Source organism: Eschrichtius robustus, chromosome 2, assembly GCF_028021215.1.
Source record: "Eschrichtius robustus isolate mEscRob2 chromosome 2, mEscRob2.pri, whole genome shotgun sequence".
NCBI classification, from domain to species: Eukaryota; Metazoa; Chordata; class Mammalia; order Artiodactyla; family Eschrichtiidae; genus Eschrichtius; species Eschrichtius robustus.
This window is the reverse complement of record NC_090825.1, coordinates 48,152,749-48,172,250: the sequence shown is the minus strand read 5'-3', so window position 1 is coordinate 48,172,250 and position 19,502 is coordinate 48,152,749. Positions and strand designations below refer to the sequence as shown.

The 19,502-nt window shown below is 38.7% G+C and overlaps 1 protein-coding gene across 1 annotated transcript in view; it reads right to left on the bottom strand.

Moving 5' to 3' along the window:
• Positions 1 to 658: 658 nt before the first annotated feature.
• ZSWIM6 (zinc finger SWIM-type containing 6) overlaps positions 659 to 19,502 on the bottom strand; it is a 197,024-nt gene continuing 178,180 nt past the window's right edge. The window contains exons 6-14 of the mRNA XM_068535382.1: positions 18,239 to 18,415; positions 17,823 to 17,969; positions 14,302 to 14,448; positions 12,993 to 13,253; positions 9,090 to 9,225; positions 5,843 to 6,000; positions 5,022 to 5,185; positions 3,181 to 3,262; positions 659 to 1,543 (exon numbers count right to left, since the gene is read on the bottom strand). Of these exons, the coding sequence (XP_068391483.1) occupies positions 681 to 1,543; positions 3,181 to 3,262; positions 5,022 to 5,185; positions 5,843 to 6,000; positions 9,090 to 9,225; positions 12,993 to 13,253; positions 14,302 to 14,448; positions 17,823 to 17,969; positions 18,239 to 18,415 (2,135 nt within the window). The 3' untranslated portion in view covers positions 659 to 680. The remainder of the gene's footprint in view (positions 1,544 to 3,180; positions 3,263 to 5,021; positions 5,186 to 5,842; positions 6,001 to 9,089; positions 9,226 to 12,992; positions 13,254 to 14,301; positions 14,449 to 17,822; positions 17,970 to 18,238; positions 18,416 to 19,502) is intronic.

Sequence of the window (19,502 nt, the reverse complement as noted above, 5' to 3'; positions counted from 1 at the left end):
ATACTATAATATATATACAGTACAATAAATGCTCTCATTCTTTTTTTATTTTTATTTTTTTGATAAATCCCTGAGAATGTATGTTGACAGTCGCTAAGTTTCCACATGCACAAGCATTGTGTGCCATGCTTCTGGACGAACAGCACTGCAAAGCCACGTGGGTCAGCCTTTTAACTATTAGTATTTTCGTTTTGTTGGGTTTGTTTAAATATGCTGAAAATGTAAAGATGAGTTACAAAGGAGTAAAGCTGAATCCATTCGAGGTACTTATCACAGGATGGAGGTGTTTTGTTTGGTTTTTAAAGCCATTTCAATTATTTTTTTTTGAGGCTGTGAACGTATACAGAAAACAGGAGAGCTATGTGGACTTTTGCCACTTGACAACATATACTCAGTGTAAACCAAACCTTTTTAACCTCTCTCTCATACAAAACCAAAAAAAAAAAAAAAAAAAAAAAGAATAAGAAAAAAAATAATAAAAAGAAAAAGGGAAGAAAATTAAAAACACACAAACTTTCACATGACAATTTAGTCTGCAAACGCAATATAACTATACACATATAATACCGGTGTGGCTCTGTTCTTTAAGTTAAAAAGGGTACAAAGGCAGGCTCAAGTAAAAACAAACTGTCCCCCCCATTCCCACCCCCACCCCCATTCATACAAGTTCTATCAATCAATCAACCAAACCTCTCCCGAACCAACATCATCAGTTTCTTTTTGCCTTTGTAGATTTGTTTCAGGTTGTCGATAAACTGTGTAAACTGAATGTGTCCATCATGCGCCATTAAGAAGGTCTCTCGGGCCTTGCTGAGGAACTCTATGAACTCACTATAGTGCCGAGGACTGATGTGTGTGAGCCGTGAGTGTGTCGTGTTGATGTAGGCCCCAATTGTGGCATCCAAGAGTTGCCTCAAGGGGGCTTTGTCCAGTGACATGAGCTTACCAGAGTTCCTCCTTCCGTGAAGTCCCACCATGCCAGGAGTGGTCAGAGTGCATCTGCGCAAAATGTCTGACAGTACCGTTGCACACTTGACACTCTTGACCACCAGAGGTATTATAGCTGCAAGCTCATTTTTACCAAGGGAGTGGCTAAGCGCACAGGCCCACAAAACGTCATTAATGGCTGGGTGCGTGTCCTGATTGTAACTCAGGTTAAGATGGGTCATGGCCAGGGTGGCCAGCTTGTAGGCCCTCATGGGGTACCCGCGGTGCTCCATGTACCGTGCTATTGTAAAGAGCTGGGTGTAGCTCATGCCAGTTGTAGCAGCGTCGAGAACAATTTGGTACGCCGTCTCAAAAGCTATGTGATCCTTTTCACACAGGGTCAGCGCGGAGAGGGCACAGTTCTGAGGGTCCTTCATAGCGCACTGCAATGCGAGTGTCCGGGCGCTGCTGGCCAGCTTTTCCTGCTGGTGGCAGTCCAGGTGGAGGCGGACGATGGTGCTGTTGGACATCACGGTGGTTGCAACAATACTTGTGGCTTCAGTGGGAGTAAAAAGCGTAAACCAGCTCTGCATGATGCTGTCCAGGGCGTAAACACCTGCAAGGAGCACAGAGAAGCCCCATTACTGACGAGAGGCTGCCCAGAGGTCTTGCCTTATTTCCACTTTATAATCAATGCTTACATTGTTAACCATCACAGGACATGAGCTAGGTCAGAAAATCCTGTAAGGTAATGTGCCTGGGAGCAACCTTTTAGAATAAGGTTATTATAGATTGCTATTCAGTGAAATGCCTGAAAGGAACATGAACTTCCTGTAATAAAGAACTAATCCTCTCGGTAGCTGGTATTTGCACTGTGCTGCTGCTTGCTTGCCATCTCAGACAATGGCTTTTTGCTAATGAGCTCTAGTTCACTGGGGCCTCCTGTCAGTTACCCACCACAGAATCTGAGTCAGAAAAACTACAACCCTCACCAAAATGTGGTTTTTTTATGTGGTCTGTGTGCCTGTGTGTAAGTTTAAAGTACACACAATACAAAGTGATTAAACACACACAGAAGCAGGAAAATGTGACCTGTAGTCAAGAGAAAAGAGTCAACAGAAGCAGACATACAGACGACTCAGATGTTTGAAATGGATGACAAGGTCTTGAAAATAACCATTTTAAGTACACAGACGCAATATGCCTCAGCTGTAGGAAAATCCTAAACGTGGGCCATTTAAAGCGCAGGTACTAAATCTAAGAGAAATTAGGCCTGTTTCTTGGTGCAGGGGTAGGGAAGTGGTGTGGCAGTTCTTGGACTGGTATTATCTTTGTATTGCTTCACTAAAGCATCACTTCAGTAATATAATTTTTATACTGAGACCAATTTCCCTTTTTCCAAGATAACATACCATTATAGATTAAAAAAAGAAAAATGACAAGAAAAAGGCTTTTACAGTATCTGCTGTGTCAATCTTTAGATAAGCACTGAGGTAGCAGTGCCTTCTCAGCAAGAGGTGTGTATCCTTTTCTGATGCAAATAAGAAGACAGTTTAACCCACATTTATTTCCAATAGCCACCATTTTGTTTGTGTTGGCCTTCTCGCCAGGAATGTATGGGTTTTTTAGTTATGATTTATTGCTGCAGAGGGGAAACAGTTGGCTGAAGGGTCTCAGATTGCACTGTATGGGCAACCGGGGATCTTCTTATGGCTACTACAAATTCTCACAAAGCTCACCTAAACCACACCCAGTGGTCATTTCTCTGTTGGATACCATGACGAATGCCCTCAGATGGTGAAGAAAAAACTCCGTGCAACTAGATAACTTTATATTGTTTTCATTAAAGTGACCTGAACCATTAACCCACAGTCTAAAGTTAGTTCCAAAGATGGTTTGCTGCCTACCAAAGATTCACTCTGGAATATGAAACTGTAAACTTGATTATCACAAAAAGTTACTGAAAGCACCTTAAACGTGACAGAACAGCTGAATAAAAAGTGTCTGCTCTCTGACTTATTCCATTTTAAATAAGAGTTGGAGCCCCACAGATGTGACAGGAACAGTGTAAGCGTGTATAACTGAGGGTTGACGGTGGGGTTCGGGGAAGAGAGCCCCTGTAGGTTGCCAGAAGGGGCAGGAGCCTTGGAGAAGTCAAGGTAAAGAAGTGAAAATGTTCCTGTATGTATCTGGAAATAAGTTAAATCTGACCGTGAGGCACCCTGGAAGGCTCCTGCCCCTGGTTTTACCTACCCACTTCAGTAGCGCATGTTACCAGCCACCTCACCATCTCCCGCCGCCGCCAGTTTAAGGTTGACAGTGTCATCCGCATAACCTATAAAGACAGGATAACACAATGTTTTGGAAGATTATCCCTAAGTCAATGGAAAAAGAAAAGAATTCCTTCCAAGGTATAAACTACTAGGCAGACTCCCTACCACCAGGAGGACGGAGAGCCTTATTTGGAATAAAGCTGTGCATATGAATTTGGACTTACCCACAGCTCCCCTTGCTGGCCTTGCCCAGCCTGGGAGGCAGGAGGTCTGTGTTCTGCTCCCGGTAGGCCAGCTGACTAGATGTGGCAACCTGGGCAAGTCACTCAATCGACCGCTCCTCTCCTCTGCAAAACCCAAGGGCTGGACTGGACATTAAACACAGTCCACGCCCTCTTCTCCTCGCCAGCGTTAACATGCCATGGTTCTCAAATTTCTGAGCCACGTCATGAATTAATTCTGACTAGAAACCCTCAGTTGGCAAAGAGGCTTTTTTTTTTTTTAAAATAATTGTTTTAGTTACCCCTTCAATCTCTGGTTGTTCCTTCCTGGCGATTAAGAAGATAACCCCAGGTCTATAGAAAGAAATCACCTTTGGCATCATTAGCAATCTAATTTTGTTTTTTACTTTCTAATAGATTCCAAGATAAAATTAACCGTATCGTCCTGCTTCCCTCATTTTTTAAGATTCAGAGCATCTAGGGACATAATACTCCTAAAGCCTTGGAAAGGTCCTATGGGATTCCTTCCTGGGTCCCAGGAAGAATGAGGCAGGGAGCAAGCTCCCAGTAATCTGCCGTTTACCAAAAAAAGCTGCCAGAATTCCAAATACCCAGAAAACTCATGTTAATGGTTCTTTCTGCATCATACCTTTAAGAGGAAAATGATAACAAAAATAAGCCAAACAACAAGAATTTATTTTTTAAAAGAAAACTTCTAAAATGTCATTGTATAGCTTAAATGCAATCTCCCATGCCCTCTGCTTGTAGAGTACTGTAAGTGGCAAGTGCATTTTTCTACAATCTAATTCTTTAACCTTATTAATCACTGTAAGGAGAAGCCATAACTAGAAAACCATATTAATCATCTAATTGGGGCATTCTAGTCCCCATACTTTAGAAAATTACAAGATGACAATTTCTTTCACTGCTTTTTATGGAGGGAAAAACACAAATGTTAATAGAGATACCCTGAGAAAAGTAGAAATACAAACTTTTCAGTTCCTGGTTTATACAGTAATCTTTTCAGATACTATAAGGAAGCAAACATCTATCTGCATGACTAACTCAAAATGTCCTTGGTAATATGTCTAAGCAGGCCTGCTGAAGCTGAAACTGGACCCCGGCCCAATCCCTCTTCCTTTACCCTAATTTTCTCAGGGTTATAAAAAAGGAGTCAGAACTGTCCATCTATCATGAAAATGCAAACACCAGTAAATATCCATACTTCCTCTAAAAATTTAACCCTAACAAATGAATCGTTATTATACATGAGAGCTTTATTTAAGCCATGTATAGCAATAACTCTTCTTCAATTCATTAATGGAGAAACAGTGATGTTAAGGCTCTAATACAGAAGAGGATTTTTTATTGAAAGACACAAACAGGGCTTCTAAAGGTACAGTCCTACACATGAGGCAGCAGTCTGGCTCAGGTGGGAGTGACCACAACTGTGAAGTGCAGTGCTCTCCTGAAGCCTAACAGATCTGTGCACCAAAGAGTCATGTACCTGCACTAAAAAATCCAAACAAACAGCAACACCCTAGGATGATGCTTTTATTTAGCAGTCCTTGGTGCCCCAGGAAAGACCACAGTCACATACCTGCAGGCCCAGCTCCAGAGACACCTTCAAAAGAGTGATGTCTGGCAAACTGTCCATGAGAGTTGCTATTTTAAATGCGTCTTGGGCAAGCTTGAAGATGTGGGATGAGGAGTGAATGTTTTTCTGGATGGATTCTAATACTGTTTCCAGCCTCCGAACGTCGCCTGCAACGAACAAGGGGAAACAAATCAAAGCAAAGCAAGGCAAAGCAAAACAACAACAACAGAAATCACACAGCCACACACACACACACACACACACACACACACACACACACACACGGAGTTAAAAAAGGAACAAAACGAAACACAAAGTACAAGTTAATTTACATGAAATGTTCACGGATGGCACAAATGTTACAACTAAGTGTCCCAAGGTTATTGCATATCTATAAATCCCGGCTTCAGGAAAAAGATACACTGAGACACAGCCTCAGCCTCATGACTAAAAGCGCATGTGAACCAGAACCAAAATGAGATAGCAAATAGTTCTCACAGGTTCCTGCTTTTTTATTTCTAGTGAATATTTCAGGGAGAAAAAATGTAACCCAACTTTTTAATCTGCCTCTGAAGCTCACCCCCCATTTACATGGCATGGTAACTAAACCCAAACTCTGCCAGCAGCAAGTTTAATGATGCAGTTAAATGAGGAAAATGCCGGCTCAAATGAGTAGCACCTGTTTTGCTTCATAAGCTAACATCTAAAGAAAAGGATCCCTTACAACATAAGCACCACTATCGAGAATTTGATGGAAAACATGACCCTTAAAATAAAAAGGCAAACTAACAAAATAATCATGAGGCCTCAGGACAACCCAGTACCTTTGGCTGCAGTGAGCATAGTGGATGCCAGCTCGCACTGCTGGGATTCTATGTGGCTTAGAGTGAACCAACGAGGGTACCGGTTGGGAACAACGGATGCCATGTGGTGTGGACGGGTGAGGTCTCCCGCTGGAGCAGTGGATTCCAACACTAGCAACCTGTAATGACAAGACAAGGCAGGCGGCTCTTAGTTACCACTTGTCCATCACCCTGGCCACAGGGACTGCCCAGAAGCCAGAGGAGCAGGTAGATGCTGCGAGAGACTGTTCAGGTCCTTGGTGAGAGAAGAGCTGGTACAGCTACACTTTGCTGTCTGGATGCTAAAGTTACCTCGTTAATTGCCCATCACCTAAACCTAAGAGGTTTCCTTTCTTTAGCGTCATTCAGAAAACGGCAACATTCAAGGAAATTAAGACGTGTAACAATGGAGAGGTTTGAAACACAAGTCTTAATGTTTACCTACTATAAAATTTCTGAATCTTATCACTCATTAAAAAATCAAAATCAAAAGAAACTGATAGTCAAGTGGATATTTAAAACTGTGATTACAACCGTTAGGAATCAGTGTATAGCTGAGACGAATAAGTTTAACTTACTAAAACAAAGTAAGAGGGAAAGTAAAACAAAAATGACTTCTTTCCATATATTCATACTTTCTGCATAATTAGTTCCTTATTATTTCAGAAATTTATAGTTAGAAAATGTTCTATCAGTCATATCAGAGATGATGGATGCAAATGATCCAAGTATTTGTCCCTTGACAGTCTTGCATAAATTCAGCATGATTTCTTATTTTAATCAATGTATCTTTATGAATATGTTGACAAATAAAGAACAACTATTGAAACAAAGCACATGCTTGGTGGTCTCTTCCAAATATAAGCACCAAAGAGATTAGTAGAGTAGCTATAACTGCAATAGTTTTTTTACAATCATCAGAACACTGACCTTCACTCAAGTACACCAGTGTTAGGGACTGTGGAGGAAGAGCTGGGGACCAGGAGAAGTTAGCAGGGTCAGGGTGTGACGCTGGGCTGGGGGCCCTACCCAACAGCAATTATTGCTCTGGTAAGCCAAATCCCTCATTCCCTTTTCCTTTTATCTAGGGACAGAGATGTTAGCATTAGATGGTGGCAATTAAGTAGTAAGAATTTTGGTGGGGTTGCTATTTAGCTTTTTAAAAAACCCCAGACTATCCCTATATTCACAGGCAGATCCTTCCAGAGTTGCTGTAGAGCAAACTAGTCAACATCCCTGGAAAGATGAGAAAATGATTGTGAAAACGCCCTTCTTCAGTACCTCCCCTCTCTTTCTAGAAAGACTAAGAAGCAAGTAAGCTACCTGTCTCTTTTCCTTCCCGTTCCCCTGGCTGCCTTGAGATGCTCTAGTAGTTCACACCACCTCCCTCCCATGGCCATCCTTTGGCTGAGGGCGTGTGGCAGGTAAAAGAGAAGAGGTGGAAGACAATTCCCCTGTGCCCTGCTATTGTGCGCCATGAACAAACTGCCTGGGCAGCAACCAAGGGTGGACATAAATGAGTTTCTGAGTGTTAGAAAAAACAAGCCTCCCCACCTGACAGATACCTTCACATAAGCCAGACCCACAGAGAAACCTTAGCTATTTTACCCTTAAACTTTACAGTAATTGTAGCAATAGCATCTGGTGGCATCATAACATTAGTATCCTTCCCTTTACCACAGGAGCAGAATTGTTAGGATTTGAGTAAGTATAGAGCTGAACATCTGTCTTCATCTGATAACTTCCATTTCAGCTTCCAAAAATGGGAATAGGAATGTACTTATAAAATTGTGCTCTAAAATACAAACCAAGTGGTATAAAGTAATTTGGTGGGGGACTTTTGCTTATGTTAGTTATTAATTTATTTTTTGATATTTTAAAAACAGACAAGAGAGAACTTTTAAGGTTTCTCTGATACGTTAATGAGATTTCATGTTGCCGAGGAAAGCATGTCAAATTAAAGGATGTCAGCCTCAATACACAATGACACACAGGTACACATATACACACACACAAATACAAACACACTCTATTGCTGCATAAAAGAGGCCTCCTGCGACTTATAAGCTATACTCATACAGGAAAGGCATTGTTTTTGAATCCATTACACTGGCTGCAGAGTTAGTATCTTCGATGAAAAGTTTCTGCGGAATCAAACTGTTCTCCAGCACCTCAAGCTTTTAGGTGTGTACGTGGTTTGTCTTTAGGTGGCAATAACAGGGTCTAATCAGCAGTTTAACAAAAGTGTGTTAATTAAAGAGTTGCACAACCATGTAAGTGTACTTAGTGCCACTGAACTGTACAGTTAAATATGGTTGAAATGGTATGTTTTATATTATGTGACTTTTACCGCAATAAAAAAAAAATTTTTTTTAAGTGTGTTAATTAAAAAAAAAAGACAAAAGGAAAAAAGCTCATGTTTTAAGAAAGGTTGATATTCCTTTCAGGTCCTTAAAGTTTAAAAAAAGGCTGTATATAAGATTGAAAAATTTAATCTTGAGTTCATTAAAAAATATGCAGCTAGAACAAATTCGTGATAAAAATAATTATTTTGTGAACTGACTTTTTAAAAGGATGGTGAAAACAGAAAGGTCAGCAGCAGAGAATGTGTTCTAATTGTTATTACTGAAAAGGAGGGACTGAGGGGCAGGTGGAAACAAAGCTGAGGCGAACAAATCCTGGAAGACCCCTAAATAGCGATGCCTTCAACACTAGATACCGCTCCCATCTTCTCTCACCCTCCAGTGGAGCACAAAGGGGTTTCGGTGCTAGGATGGCTTTCCTGCGCTACTGATGGAATGTGTAATTACAGCCGGTGTGAAGGGCTCTCTCAATTATTATATTCAGTCAAGTATACGTGTTATTTACCACTGCTTCAAAAATCTAATTTTTTCTAAACAGTTACATTATTTAGGAAGGTTCAACTGTTGCTGCCTTGTGGTTAAACTTGGCCTGAAGTTGTTCTCTAGTCCCAAATTCTAGCTTCAAGAAAAAGCAGGATAAAGCCACCATGAACATAAGTGTGACAGCAGACAAGAATACCGTTCTTCCCTTACTTTAAAACAAAAGCCAAACAAGCCAACAAACCACCACCACCACAACCCAAGAAGCTGTTTTTAGTTTTTCTGCTGCCTACAAGAAAAATGAATGAATGAGAAGTCAGTTAACAGCCATTTTTCCCAGTGGGGGATTTGGATTGCCTCTGCCCGGCGGGGCTGTGAATACGTACCGCATTGCTCTCAGTGCAATTTTGTATGCCAATTCAGCATCATGAGGTAGGAGAGAGGTGAAGAGATACTTGGCAAATGTGTGCATTGGAACGCTCTCCCGATGGATTATTTCGCCTAAACCACTATATGGTCCGGCTGTAGGAAGAGAGTATACACATTTTACATTCCTAAAAAAGGAACTAAGACTTCTTGTAAAGTATAGTTTAAATTTTTTATGTAAAGTTATAAACAATGCTAATCTAGTTAAGAATGTAATCTAAGTGACATAGTAGAAACGAATACAATTCTTAGTAAAATGATTCTACAGGGTAGAGTATACGATATCAAATTCACTTCAGGAACACTTCCCTGTGCCACAGCTAAAAGGAGAATCACAGAACTGTGGGGCAGAACTTTTTCACATTATAACTGCTTCAGAGAAATAAACACTCCAAAGCAGGAAACCGCACTGAATTTAAGAAAGACCCTATCTCAGTGTGTGATATCTGAGCATCCAGATTTTCAAATACACAGATGACTCTACAGCTTAACTTTGGAACCTGCCCCAGACCCAGTCAGTCTTAGGGGCACAAATAAGCCAGGTTTCCAGAGAAGAGTTCTCTGTTTCAGGGGGAGGGATGGGGAGGATTCTGAACCACAAATCCCAATACAAAGACTTTAAATATTGTTGCTTCTAATAAGCAGAAATAGATATTAATTCTCATAAAGTGATTAATAATAAAAGACCAGAATAATACTCACCGTAGGCAAAAGAAAAAAAAAATTAAAGTAACTGATTCTACCACTATTTGGGCTTCAAAAGACCAATTTTAAAAGTAAAATTATATTTAAACTGTCAAAATTCATTTCTTAGTAACTTGTGACAGGCATGGTGGCAGAGCTGACTTCCCCTGTGTGTTCTCTGAATGCTACCCTAAGAAGGACGATACCCTCTTTTAAAATAAATTTTGAAAGGAAACCACAGTGGTTAGTTCAACTACTTTCCGCTTAGGTACTGTGAGGTTTAGTTACTGTGAAGTGTTCTATAAGTTAGTTTCCATGTCACCTTTGGGTAACATCGGTTTCATGACTTCTAGAATTATGAATCATGACACTACTGCTCAAAAGACATAATACATTTGTTTTCCATGAGAAAAATAAGTCTGGTGAAGAGTTTAGAATGCAGGAAATGCAGTTCAGAGGAAATGGTGAGAGGAGTTACTGAATTGGGCACTGAGTAGGAGCATGATACATTTTAGATCATTTTAACAGAAGTTGTTTTTAAATTTCATTGTTTTATTCCTTGGTTAGTATTTTTGAATTGTTCCTTATTAAAGTACTTTGAAAGTCATGTAAATAACTTATTTTTTTACCTAGACAAACTAAAATCAATCCTAGATTTCTAATTTTATCAAATCTATTAATCTCTTTTTTTTTTGTCTTTAAGACATTTAAAAATGTTTTAGCGATCTGATATTCTTCAAAAGCTGATAGGGCATTGCAGTTTTACCTTTAGTTCATATAATGAGGCCAAATTATTTGTTATATTATTGAATGTTTGCCCTCCCCCCGAATTCATATGTTAAAGCCACAACTCTCAATGTGACTGGAAGATAAGGCCTTTATGGAGGTAATTAAGGTTAAATGAGGTCATAGGGGCCCTGACCTGGTCCAACAGAATTAGTGACCTATGAGAAGAGACAGAAAGAGTGATCTCTGTCTCTGTCTTGTGAAGGCTCAGGGAGAAGGCAGCCATCTGCAAGGCAGGAAGAGGGCCCTCACCAGAAACTGAATTAGCCAGCACCTTGACCTTGGACTTCTCAGCCTCCAGAACTGTGAGAAATAAATTTCTACTGTTTAAGCCACCTAATCTGTAGTATTTTTTAATGGCAGCCTGAGCAGACTAAGACATTAACTCTTATTTTTTTAAGGACTAATTATAGCAAACTTGTATATTTTCCATCTTCATTTCTCTTCCATTTCCTTTCAGTGTTTCCCTTGTACCATCAAGTTCCCTTTTTATACTATGCAGGGAAGGCCAGGATGCATAATCAACATAATAACACCTCCCAACAAGCAAAACATTCAGTCAGGTATCACAGAATTATTTGTTGATTAATACTCAGTGTAATGCCTGAACTCTGGTGTACTGAAAAATGAAAAACTGAAATTTGAAATCTAAGTTCCCCAGAAGTGTTTTTCCAATATGCCAGTTGATTCAATGTGCCCATACTGTGTCCAGAAGTGATTTAACACTCAGCAACAAAATACAAGGGGTTACTGCTTCCTCTTTTTCAGAAACCTGAGTCTGCTAACTAATTTGCCCCTGAAATTCACAGAATATAAGTGTATGAAGACCTTGGTGCCCAGTGCAGTCATCTCAATCATGGAGCGCTTATCTTTTGGTGTATATAGAAACGGTCCCTTGGCTTCCCCTTGGACTTCTTCCTGTCCTGCACCAACCACTCTTTGGGGCCTAGCAAGGTTGGGAAAAGAGAGGAGGCTGGGGTGGGTCATCAGCACTCCTTACAGAGTACAGTTCTCACTAAAATGTTTAATGGGAAGGTAGGGACTAATCAAAGACTAAGACAAAGTTAAAAAATATTCATGAGTAATGAACACGGAGACATTTAAAAAGGTAAGTGATGAACAGATATCAGACACTATCAACTTTGAAAACCACACATCCTCATCTTTTCCTTCAGTATAATGAAAATCAAAAGGCAGTTACCAAGAGTTACTAAGCCAGCATAGAAAAGTTTATGGCTAATGATATTGCTTATATCAAAAGGAAATATATGACAGGAAACTAAAACAGTAATGAAAGGATCAAGATCATTTGAAATTTGTCAAGATGGGCTTTTATCTTTAGGGAAAAAAAGCTTCAGGAGAGTGCTTCAAAAAATTATTAGGAATTTTTACCAAAATTAAGCATGTTTTATTCAGAAGAATATTTCCCCTTTAAGGTGTACTTCTAAAACACATAAATGTATAATGTATTTAATGAAAATATTTTTTTCAAATAGATCTTTAGGTTTGGACATATAAAAAGTTTTGAAATGCTATTTTCTCTAAATCCCTTCCCTATATATAGCCATTCCGAATATAATATGAAGATACCATACTGTATGAGCTTATTAATCACAGAGAAATCCACAGAAATAACACATATGTACTTGAGAGACAGAAGCAGTTTAAAAGATTTGACATCACATAAATCTGTGTAAAAGATTAGGCTACCACATTAATTACACTTATTCTTTTCAAGAAAAAAAAAAAAAAAAACATTAAAAAAAAAATAATGCCATCCAAAATTTGTTAGGCCCTTTAGCTCTTGACCTTACAGAAAGAAGAAAACTAGACTTTGCCTTAGTGATTCTATGAAACCTTTACTTTGATGAATCTATACCTAATGTATTCTCTGAAATAATTAGCGCAGTGGAAATTCACTTCTGCAGTCTTTGGTCCTTTGTCAGCATGTGCAAATGACATGTTCAAAACCCAGACATCAACGTAACAGCCAATAATTTGGAGGAATGCCAACCAATTTCCATTTTATTACTTAATTGATCAAGCAAAGAGGAATATGTCTACCAGCAATAACTCACTAAATATCAAACTTGCATTTATCTCAGGAACAACACAGACTAAAAAAAACAGTCCTTTTTAAAGCTGGTGGCATTTAAATGGGGGCTCACTTCTAGCAGGTTATCTTACATGACCACCTAAATCAAATGATAAACATGTAAACATCTGTACTTTTTTATTAAGTGATACTATTTTTTGGAAAGTGAACATGCCTATGACACTCAGTGACCATACCAATCAAGATAACCACCATATTAAATGTACTCCCAACATAAGAAAGCTGAGTGGCTAAATAAAATGGGCTATACAAGTGAGAAAGTTCTTTATCATACTACCTTCTAATAGGAAGACTGCTTGCTTGCGAAAAATTTTCACCAGTGTGTCATCCAATTCAATTTCCTGAAGCTTGGAAATGAGCTGCTCCTCATTCCGGCAAACCTTCTCTTGGGTATACAGCCCATCAGGCATAATACGCTGCTGTCCCAGCCCTATTAGGGCTACTTCCACAGCTAGCGTTAAATAGGATTCCCCTTCTTCTAAGAATTTGTGTGCAGGTAGATGCTGGTATTCCAGAGACTTGCACTGTCCCATATTCTCTGTCACAAAAGAAGTCAGAGTTCAGAAACTACTTTTGCAGGTACTCTGATAAGTACGATCTATTTTACCTAGTACTCTTAAATAAATTATTGACTTAACTCCAAGAAAGCCAGAAAACCATGTTTCTTAGGTTAAAGTATATAGTTTTCCAATATCTTTTAAAAAATGACCATGAATGGCTAAATGTGTACCTTCTGGGGGATAGAATATTACAAATATTTTTCTCTCACTAAAAATGAATCACCAAAGAAAACTATAAATCTAAGAAGAGATACTAAACATACCTAAGAGTAAACAAATTTTTAATTAAACAAGAGTAAAGTTACATGATGACTGCAATAGTTATCAATTTTTTAAAGCCTGGTGTTAAAAAAATTTTTCCATACTTTTATCACAATGTTTTAATTTATAATAAAAACAGTAGAGAATACAACATATATGTAACTCAATTTCATGGTCCTTTTTGTTATCAAAGAGTCATCAGTTATCACAAGAGAAGGATTCTTTGAGCATTCTCTTATCTCTGTTAAGGTGTTTCTATTAGAAATTCTTAACAAACTTCAACTGTCCAACTCCCAAGAAAGTGAATTCAAAGTCATACCATACCCTCACCCTCCTGATAGAGTTTGGGTCACCCATAATCCATGAAGGCAACCACCACAGGCTAGATACTTAACTCTCCAAGCTAATCCAGCCATGCGAGTAGTAAAGGGACAATCCTTCTCCCCTCCCACATGATGTACATCCTTATTTTATACCTTTATGCTGGAAAATAGTCATAAATGCAGATAAATTCTTAGATGTACAATCATTGACTAGAAGGGAATAAATGTTTTTAGGTTCTTGACACATGCTGCCAATTGTCAACTCTAAGACTTTTCCCAGTTTGTAGGAGCCTGCCTGAAAAGTGTGAGTACCCTTTCTTGCTAACTGCTAGTACTGTTAACTATATGGATTCATAAAACAAACTGTGAAGAAAATGACCAACGATGAACGGCATTCCGGGTTTAGGGGAAAAAAGCACGAGACAAATGTCAATGGTTTTACCTGTAAAATCTGAGAACACAGGGAAGCTTTCATCATCAGTGCGGCAGGCTTCCATAAGGCTGCTGAAAAGAGTGCCCACGGGGTCCAGGGGGTGTCCAACCCAGCCCTCCAGATTGGTTATTGAGGTTATGCTTTTATGGGGTAGCTCTGTGTAAGAAAAGGGAATTGAGACATGGAGAGAAGTAGAGGACAGAAAGGCTTTACCATTTCCAGCATCCTGACAAATTAATACTAAATTCAATTCAAAATTCCTCTTTAATTAAAAAACAAGGGTACGTAAAATCCCCAACTCATGAACTATTTTAAGTTCTAAAGGTTCATCTATGAATCAATATAAATGGTACTAACTTCCCAAGACAGCTGTCAAACATCTATTTAATTCATATGTCCAGGCTACTAGGTTAACATTACTACTTACACTATTAAATTATGATGTATGAGGAAAAATGAATTCTAAATTTTTACACCTGAGAAGCTAAGGGCAACTCTCCTCACTTCCTAGGAGTGACTTTAGAGAGAACTAAGAAGTCCCCCTGGAATTATTATTGGATAACTAACTCTACAACTACGTTAAGAAGATACTCTCAGAGTCAGTGCTCACTGGGTTATCTAAAATGGAGTCTAGAAGGCAGCTGTACCCTGGGTCGGACTTGAACTTCCCTATGTAAATTACTCCCCTATCACCTTATAAAAATCTTCCTTATCGTGGATCTGTAAGTCATTTAAGAGAGGACCTTTGCCACAAAGGGGAACTATAGCAGAAGATAACATATAATTTGGATGAAACATACCCTTTTCATTTTCTTCACATAATGTTAGAACTCTCAAGTTCTCAAGTTAGAGTGCTGAGAGAAAAGCTGCAAATATTTTAAGATATATTCCATTATTGTAAACAATGCAATATTTTACATCTAAGTGTTTACTAAAGTTATAAATAATAGTGGTTCCTTCTTAAAGGAAACTATAATAAAACCTATATATAATATAAAATATACAAGAAAAATACTGGCTTGTAAATAGCTAAAAAGCCATTCTGCAAGTTCAGTATTCCTTTAGAAGTCTTCTGTTTTGGACTATCAACTATTAGTACATAAAAATAAAGCATGGCCTGGCACAATGTATTAAAATTTATAGAAGGTGGGTACTAGATTCCTTGGAAAGGTCTTTCCCTTCAATTTCTGTCACTGGCTTTCATATACACAACCAGGATGAAAACAGAGACATGAGCATTACTCTTAGGAACAAGGCTCTCTCTCTCTCTCTCTCTCTCTCTCTCTCTCTATATATATATATATATATATATATATATATATACATATACATATATATATTTATATATAGACTTACTGTGGTGATCATTTCAAAATATATAAATATGGAATCATTATGCTGTACACATGAAACTAATATGTTATATGTCAATTATATCTCAATTTTTTTAAAAAGTTGACATATCATGCCAAATAATATTGAAAATGTACAAGATACTTCATTTACTAATCTTGGCCCCATAAGAAATAACTGTTATAGCAATTTGGAATTGTAACAGTTACAAAAAACCTATTCTTTGAATGGATAAACAAAAAAAAAAAGTAGGGAAAGATATAAATATGCAGTGCTAGTAAAGAATAAAGAATAGTCTGAAATTAAAGTTTTCATTGTGTGCAGGATAAAAGAGAAATGAGTCTAAGCGAGACCTCAAAGACAATCAAAGGAGTCTATCTTAACATGTGTTCCAACTTACCTACATGAACTAACATTTTTACACTTTGTATTTCTTAGAATTTGTAACATTTTAATTAAACTAATTTTAAAAACATTTCTTCGTAAAGATCAACATGAATTTCAAAACTCTGATAATCATCATAAGCAGGCTCTCCTGTTGCAGTATAAAAAGTACTTCACTCTCTCTTAGCCTGAGTATTTCAATCTTTTATACTTTTCAGAAGTGAATGTCTTTTGGCCATAGATTGTGTGTGTTTAGGGGAAGGGAGATTTCAGGAAAATTTTGCAAAGGGCCAAGCAACATATTTTGTAAATACAGCTGGTAACCAGTGATGATATGACAAACACAAAGAACTGGACAAAGTAATGATTGTTGGGGATATCACATTCCAATCCCATCTGAGCTCCCCCTTCCTTGGTTCCAATGGTAACGTTGGAATTTTCTTTCATCATATAAATGATAATGTTAACATTTGTAATACTTGCAACATAGAGGATATCAAAAATTACAACAAACACTCGCTCCAATCTCCAGCCCACTTCAACAACAACTGATCATTTTTAGCCATACCCTAGATGTGTGTAAAATCACCCAAGGAATAAAACAAAAACATAAGCAAAAAAACACCACAACTAAAACTACTTCCCTCTGAATAAGATATAAAATTCCAGAGTAAAAACAAAACAATCCTACCAAAGAAAAATTAAAAGATTTACACCTACAGAAGAAAAAGAAGTGCACGGATTAATCAGAAAAAGCATACGTATGTCTTTCTTTTGATCAGGGCCTATGCACGTTACAACCCTTTTGCAATTACTACTACTAAGTAATGCTTATTTAAAATTTAAAAGATTAATAAACTGAGATAAAGAGGAGTTAAATGTGTTCTGTCAGTTGACAGCTCATCCAATGTTATTTACAGAATTTGAAAAATCCAGTTCTGTTTTTTTTTTTTTTTTTAGCTTTCATTGGAGTATAGTCTTTTTTTTTTAAGATTTTTTTTGATGTGGACCATTTTTAAAGTCTTTACTGAACTTGTTACAATATTGCTTCGGTTTTACGTTTTGGTTTTTTGGCCACGAGGCATGTGGGATCTCAGCTCCCCAACCAGGGATTGAACCCACACCCCCTGCATTGGAAGGCGAAGTCTTAACCACTGGACTGCCAGGGAAGTCCCCAGGAGTTCTGTTTGATCACGTTAAATACATATCATGTCCTGATGTACAAATTATTACAATTAAACTGTTTTATAGTGCTTCCACACTCTGTCAGGCCTTGCTTTCAGTGCTCTACAGGAATTAACTAGTTTAATCTTTTCAACAACTCTAAGAGACAGGTCCTCAGCTGAGCCCCATTCCATAGTCAAGTCAATGCCCAAGGTCTCCCAGCTGGGACCTCCTGCCAGGATTCAAACAGGCAGTCTACCCCCAGAGCCCTTACTATCACAATTAAAATGCTCTTTCACAAAATGAAAAATCTGGCTAACGTGCATTTTAGATAATTCCAACATACGACATAACTCAAACAGTAGAAAAAAAAACCTTCCCTTTAAAAAATTAACCAACCTAAGAAACTTGTAAAAAAATTTTATTTCTTACAACATTCAACGGGGGGGGAGGGGGGGATGCCTAACATTTCTCACAGATCAGCTATTAAATATTTCAAATGAGTGGTGAGTAAGGCCATCACCATGGCTCTAATTTTAAAAGTTCTCTCTCCCAAAAGAGCATAAAACCTAGTGACATCATCACCAAGAATCCCATTCCAATGGAAACAGACTCCTTCACACATTTACCTTTTTTTTGAGTTCGGAACATTTCCAGCTGTTTCTGTTGCTGCCGTCTTAACGTGTTAACAATAGCTATTGCTAGTCTCAGTGCTTCTCTGGGGTACCCATGAGAACGTAATGCGTCCACTCGTGCACAGGCTGTAGGAACATGTTCTAAAACAGAAAGTTAAGGGGGGAAAGTTGCCATTATCAGATATATCTATAAAAACAGGATTTAATAGTAAGATGTTTTCCCCTGAAATACTATTAAAAAGACACAAGAAACCATTTCTGAACTTGGATTTGAATGAAAAACTCCTATTGCCAAGCATTCATCCATCTCCCACTGAATCCCTCAACTCTCCTCCTCCCATTCCAATAATGCTATAGAAGCTAAACAAAGAAGTAAGTCATGGAAATGTCTTTCCGGTTTGGCCACTTACCATGCCAGAGGGGCCACCCGCGGGAGTCAAAGAGGGAGTTTTCAGCGTCGTCATGGTAACAGTAGTTGGTGTACAGGTCACTGCTGATAATGTGCTGCAAGTGGCTATCCTGCCAGTGGAGATCGCACGCCTCGATGGCTCGGGTGAACACTGTCCGATGTGGCCTGTTCGATGAATCTGTTTTTTCCACAATTCAGAAAGCCGTGTCAGCTATTATTCACATGTGAATAAATCAGTCATACCATACCATTCTGTGGCCAGATGTTCATGAACACACCCACACACATTGTCCTACACCCCCTAAGCAGAAGGATGAAGGGTGAATATTCTCATGTCCTAAGTACCAGGAGGCAAATCAGACCAAAGAGCCACCATTCACTCACTTGTTTTATCAAACACAAACACTCTGCAGCCATCAGAGCTAAGGTTAAAGGCATCCTGCAAAAAGAATCGTCAAGTCTAGCTTCCATGCCAAATACACTGAAAGGAGGCACTCGGCACAAAAATCACATGAAAACTCACTGCTCCCCACTTCTGAGGTGCTGTGGTGGACTGCCCTGATGGGATCAACAGCTCTCACAAACACTATGCAAGAGATGAGACACCAGCCATGGAACCTTTCAGGAAGATGCAATCAGCCTTTAAAAATATGCAGAAGGGTTGTGCTTTTGGTTGTATTTTTTAACTATATTGTGCGGTTTTGCACAATTAAAACTATTATGCTTCTTGGGATATAATGATTAAATGTCACTTTATATCCCAAAGGGCATAAATGCATATATTTAACATTTCACAAAGCCACACAACATAGCTACAAAACAAACCAGCGCACTTACCTTGCCCCTACAGGCTGCCTCCTGACTCTTGTGCAGGTTCCATGACTGGTGTGATGTCCCCAGCATAGTGTATGCCAGGGCATCACAAAAGAGCAGAAGCACACACTCCGAAGAGGGTTCAAGTTTCAGGACCTGACAGAGAAAAGAAATGTTTGGGGAATAAAGGATATTTTTACCCCAACTTCTGGGATTATTCAGTTCTTCTGGAAAAAATCGTTCAAATTCTACCTGCACTCCCACCCCTTGGGTCCCCAACTCCAGACTTACCTTAAACTGTGGCAGAAACCTTAGAAAGAGCCTCAACTGACAATCAGGGTAACAAACTATTTTTATTTATGTGTGCTTTATTTAGCTCAAGTATCACCCCTCACTGTTCTGAGGCTTAACTAAATGAGAAGTAAAGTCTGGAGCTTCCTTAGTTGGTAAAG